The sequence below is a fragment of the Gastrolobium bilobum genome, unplaced genomic scaffold, assembly GCF_033153095.1.
Source record: "Gastrolobium bilobum isolate Gb01-03AN ecotype WA unplaced genomic scaffold, APGP_CSIRO_Gbil_v1 utg1171, whole genome shotgun sequence".
NCBI lineage: Eukaryota > Viridiplantae > Streptophyta > Magnoliopsida > Fabales > Fabaceae > Gastrolobium > Gastrolobium bilobum.
In genome coordinates this window covers 313,061-318,956 of record NW_026898272.1, presented here as the reverse complement: position 1 = coordinate 318,956, position 5,896 = coordinate 313,061, and the positions used below count along the sequence as shown (strand labels likewise).

Below are 5,896 nucleotides of genomic sequence, written 5' to 3'. Positions count from 1 at the left end.
ATAATTAACCCAAGGGAGCACTGCAATGCCATCAATACTAAAAGCGAGGATCTAGAAAAAGTGGAAGCTCTTACAAGCAAGAATGAGCACACACAAGAAGACAAGAAAGGAACAACCTTCTGTAGTTCAAAAGAAGCAATGGGATTTCTCACGTTTTGAGAAACCTCCATATCATATGGGGAGCAAGCAACATAAGCAAAGGAAGCAAATGTCTAAATGTTTAGATATTTTTAAGAAATTGCAAATTAACATTCCTTTTGCAGAAGCTCTCGAGAAAATGCCTTCGTATGCAAAGTTCTTGAAGGAGACATTGTCTAAGAAGCGGAAGCTCACAGAGGATGAACCTATTACACTAATAGAAGAGCGCAGTGCAATCATACAGAAAAACTTGCCTAATAAGTTGAAGGATCCAGGGACCTTCAGTATTCTATGCACCATCGGCAAGACGCCTATAGAAAAAGACCTATGCGATCTTGGTGCCATCATAAATGTGATTCCCCTCACCCTGATGAAGAAGCTGGGAATTGGTGAAGTCAAGCCAACAAGGATGAATGTTCAACTGGCCGACTGCTCAACAAAGCAAGCAAATGGTATGGTGGAAGATGTGCTCGTCAAGGTAAACAAATTTCTAATTCCTGTTGATTTTGTTATTCTTGACATTGATGAAGATGTCAGTGTGCCTATGATCTTCGGGAGGCCATTCCTAGCAATCTTAGGAGCGCTAATTGATGTACCTAAGGGTGAGTTAATAATGCGCGTGGATGGAGAGCAAACAATATTCAAGGTACTCACAAATGAAGCTCCATTGCCTGCATCTCAACCTAAACATCAAGTTAATTACATTGTGGAGAAAAAGGTTGAGGAAGGAAACAAGAAGGAAGTCCATCAGCAGCATGAAGAAAGCAAGCCAAAGGTGAAGATGGAAAAGCTCAAGAGTAAGGAAAAACATGTGAAAGTTAAGTTTAAAGTTCTTGAGAACCCTCCTCCTCATCCACTTGCACATGATCATGGACGGACACAATACTGGACCAAGAAGACTGGGTCATCAATGGTAGCGTTCTTCCAACCTCCATAATCACAAGGGGTACGTCAGTCTCGTGACGTTAAACTAGCGCTAATTAGGAGGCAACCCAATAGTAACATTTTATTATTTAATTATTTTATTTGCTTAGGTTAGTTTAATTTTAACAAGTCAGGTAAGTGGTGAATTAGTGATCATATCAAAAAGTCTAAATTTGGGAATTGGCGCTATCAGTGCCAACATGGCGCTAGTAGCGCCAGCAAATGAAAAAGAGGCAGTAAGCTCCGCGCTCACAGCGCCATAAATCACGAATAACCCGCGCTTGCAGCGCGATATCAGAGCTTCCAGCGCCATTATTTCCAAAAATTCCAGAAGCTCCGCGCTAACAGCGCGAACTCCACGCTGCCAGCGCCAGTGTCCTCACCATTTACCTTAACTTTAATATTTTCTTTTTGCTGTTTTGAGATTAAGGTTTGGTTTTGTCTCCTTTTACATGCTGAGTTTATTACTATTCTGATTGACGTTTTAACAAGTGTGTGTGTGTGTTCTACCTGCGCAGAATTAGCTTCACTCGACTAGTTTAGTTTGTTGCTGAGGACAACAACATTCTAAATCTAGGAATTGGGCGCATACTGTATGCGAAACCTGCTTATTGCGGAATAGCACAACAGAGACGTCTAACAGAAATTTTTCTATTAAAAAGGGGAGATATTTTAACCTTCATTTTTAGTTTAATTTTGATGTTTTAATTCAATTATTTTTTTAATTAATGTTTTATTCAATTATTTTTAGAAAAAAGAAATACAAAAATATTGAATTCTTGAACAAGCGTTCCTAGATTTTACAAAGCTTACTCAGTAAGTAATTAGATTGAATTATAAGAAGCATGATATTTGTGGAGCATTTAATTGTTTTTATAATCTGAGAATGATGACTTCTCGTTTGTATAACTGTTTTGGTGAAAATTCTTAGATAATGCTTGATGTGAAATTTTGAAATTAGATTCTAGTTTGAATTATAACTGTGAGGATTTGAGCCTAAATAGAAATATTTTTTCAGAGAGGCCTCACTGTAGTAGTTTCTAGAACTTGAACTATTTCTCTTGCTTGCATGCATTACTGACATGATAAAGACACATTTGTTCTTGTTAACTTAAAGCCAAACAGCCTACCTAGAAGAATTTTTCATTGTTAGCCCTTTTGAGCCTTAGACCAATTTATTCAAAAACCTGATGAAAATTACTTAACCATTTCTCCATGACACACCTCGAAAGAGATTGAAATGCTGATCAAAGGAAAAAGTCAAGGTACTTCTCAAAAGAAAAGTTAAGTAAGTTGAAAAAGGAAAAAGAAGAATGGTATGTGAAAATGCAAGTCAAAAGAGAAAAGAAAGAAAACATCTGCAAAGAAGGAAAGAAAAGAAAAAGGTAGTGAAAAAGGGAATAAGAATCCCGAAATGACGAAAAGTGGCAGAAGCAAAGACTGAGAAGGAAGTATTATCAAAAATCTCAGAATTTCAGTCTCTCAAATTAATCAGCTTCTATCCAAAATATTCTTACCCCAAAGGCAGGCCAAGTTATAACCTATCAAAGACCTTTTGATCAGTCTATGCATGTCAAATGTGTTCCATAATCTTAGGAACTTGAGAATATGATCAAGCCTATGGAATTACTACTACACTGAAGGATTGAGTGTTGAAACCTTCAAACACTAGAGTTATGAGAGTTACATATTTATTCAGTGAGGAACATTCAAGTTAGGATCTGAATTTCTTGATAAAACTGAAAAACATTGTTTAGAGTTTTTCAACAATGAAGTTATACATGCATAGCAGTCTAATCTCTTAAGATATTTGTGTTCTATGTTTTTCTCTCCATAGAGTTAATCCTTGCTTATATTTTTGATCTACTACATTGCTGAGGACAACAACGTTCAAATCTGGGAATTGTTTGATATGCCTCGAGCATATATATGATTTTAAGCCAAAAAGAGAAAGAATCTTGATCAATCTTGGATAAAAAAGGCTAGAATTTTTATTAAATTGATAAATCTTAATCAGATATCTTGTCATTGATTTTCTACTAATTTTGTAGGAAAACGGACTGATGTGCCTCTGGCAGGTGTAGTTTTCTGTGTTAAAATTGATAAGAATTGAGTCATAAAAGAGAAACTTATATACATATTTGCTTATTAAATTGATTCTTTCAATGTCAATAATATTTCTCACCTATTGGTTGTGTTTATACAGGTAAAAAGAGTGAAAATTACAAATTATAAAAAGGCTGTTGACGCGACTCTACACGGATGTATCACAGTACAATGGACAGAAACATAGCGCGGACCGGCACTACACTGGCGCGAACCCGCACCAGTTTACGAGTTTTGCACCGAAGCTTTTGGAGTGGTGCCCAGTGGCGCCAATATGGCGCCAAGATCTTCAACAATTCAATATCTGGCAGTGGCATGGCGCCACTTGGAGCCAAACTCATGCTACGTAGTGCCACATTCATGCTACTAGGCGCCACTTTACGAAAAGATTTTCTGACTTTTTCTATTCAGACAGAGGTGTGGCGCGGAGTGGCGCCACACCGGTGCCAATTGGCACCGGTTTGCGGGAAGGAGTATCGTGTTTCCTGAATGGTATTTTTGGAAGAAGAAAAAGAGAATTATAAATAGGATCCTTATGACAGAATTAGGTATCCAGACTTATTCTATTGAAGTGAGACGACGGTGGTGCTCCGAGAGGATTTTGCAGATCAAGTTCTTCTTCATCTTCTCTTTTAATTTTATGTTTTTATTGAATATTGGATTTTTAGCCATGATTATGGTTGGCTAGTTTACTTTTTATTGTAGTTAGGGTCACAAACCCTATGTGAACCCCTGTTACGACGTATTGGTTTACTTTTACTCGTTTATATAAATTGTCTTTATCTCTATCCTGTGCGTATTTATATTCTCTTTATTAGAATTGATCAATTTAATAGTTGAGGATAGTTTGAGGGTTAGAACCCTAGATAGGAATATTGAGATTTGCATCCTGAAAGAGGGTAGGATAACGGTTCGTATGCATGCTAGGAATATATGTGTATTGAATTGCGGATGCCTAAATTATTGAGTTCATTGTTTTATACCATGAGGAACATTGCAAGGAATTGGGGTTCCAATTGGGTTTAAAGGGTAAACCTTGCAAGGAATTGAGGGTTAACTATTAATATTTTCTAGATAATAATTTATCCGGGTAATTTTATAAATGAATATTGTAAATCAATCCAGAGTAAGGAATGGGGATCATATGGCGAGTGTATCCTAGCTACAATGCTTTTCTCATTTTTACAAATCAATTCATTCTTATTCTTATTTTTATTCTTCAATATAAAAATACAAAAACAAGTCTTTACTTTTAATTTTACTCAAATCGACATTATTTGTCACAAACAAACCCTTTTGAACTCTTCCATTCTTGAAAGGAATATTAATTGATAAACGATCACAATCCCTGTGGAGACGAACTTTACTTACTATTATATTACTTGTGCGATCGGTATACTTGCCAGGAAGTATCAAGTTTTTGGCGTCGTTGCCGGGGATTGGCGTATCTTTTATCAATTACTTTTGATTTTTAAGATTGGATTTTTATTTTATTTTTATTTTTGATTTCTGTGTGATTCTTGAACAGTGCTACTAATCCCTTTTCTGAGTTGTATGCGAGGTAAAGAGCCGGAATTTCCACTTGACTTGTAGATTACAAAAACAGAAAAGAGAAACAGGAAACTTGCTCGGAAGAAGCTTGCATTCAACGAGTTGGGAATTCTATCTGAAAAAGCACACAAGATGGCAGGAAATAATGAAGCGGACAATCCACTCATGGACACCATTCTGACGCCACTATTTAACAGGCCCAATTCAAGTATTGTCCATCCTGAAGTTGGCAACAATAATATGGAGCTCAAGTTTGATAATATTCTACTGGTGGAGAGAGCTCAGTTTGGTGGAGAGGATGATGAAGACCCTAATAGGTTCATAAACAGATTCCTGATGATCTGGGACTCGACTAAACATCCTCAAGTGTCCAATGATGCAGTCCGGCTGAGACTGTTTCCTTTTTCTCTTAAAGGAAAAGCTTTGAATTGGTTGGAGAGGCAGCCTGCGAGAAGTATTCCCTCATCGGAGAATTTATCAAACAAGTTCTTTGCGGAGTTCTTCTCGATGGAAAGATACAATCAAATGGTGAATGATATCACCAATTTCACTCAAGCTGGGGGTGAAACTATGTGTGTAGCCTGGAACCGGTTCAAAAATGTAATGAGGAAGTGTCCTCATTACCCCATGACCAATGGTGATCAGGTCCGAATCTTCTTCAACGGTTGTAAACCGAAAATCCGGATGGTTCTGAATGGTGCAGCACGTGGTAGCATTAAGTCAATGAGAGCAAATGAGACTCTTGAATTGATTGAAAGAACGGCTGCCAATGAAAATGAAGGGTTGTCATCTAAGCCTAAGAGAGGCATTCTTCACCTAGACAACAATGATGCAGCATTGGCTGAAAATAAATTGTTATCACAGCAGATAGCAAACTTGACATCAAGGCTTGACAAGATGCAGCTTGCCTGTGTTCAGACTAAAGCTGCTGCCGTTGTGTGTGAATATTTCCAGGACAATCATGAGTCTAATGAATGTCCTTTGATGCCTTCTGATTCACCTCAACAAATGCAAGTGAATGACATTTGGTATGATCAGAGACCTCAGCAGCAAAATGTTCAAAGAGGTCAGAATTTTGCTCCTGGAGGTAGTAATTATCAACGGAAGATTCAAGGCACGGGTCTTGATTTCAATTCAAACAACTACTTGCAGCCTCCACCAATCCAACCCAAGGAAC

General features: G+C 37.4%; 1 protein-coding gene across 1 annotated transcript; it reads left to right on the top strand.

Annotated features, from left to right (window-relative positions):
• The first annotated feature begins 277 nt into the window (after positions 1–277).
• On the top strand, positions 278–729 carry LOC133314374 (uncharacterized). The gene is made up of 2 exons (XM_061515851.1): positions 278–616; positions 676–729. The coding sequence occupies exons 1-2, from the start codon at positions 278–280 to the stop codon at positions 727–729; spliced, it is 393 nt and encodes a 130-aa protein (XP_061371835.1).
• Positions 730–5,896: the final 5,167 nt, after the last annotated feature.

Excerpts from the sequence above, each read along its gene's own strand:
- LOC133314374 (XM_061515851.1), top strand. The coding sequence starts at position 278 with ATGCCTTCGTATGCAAAGTTCTTGAAGGAGACATTGTCTAAGAAGCGG. Across the intron at positions 617-675 it reads TGGAAGATGTGCTCGTCAAG|TGTGCCTATGATCTTCGGGA; the intron begins GTAAACAAATTT and ends TGAAGATGTCAG.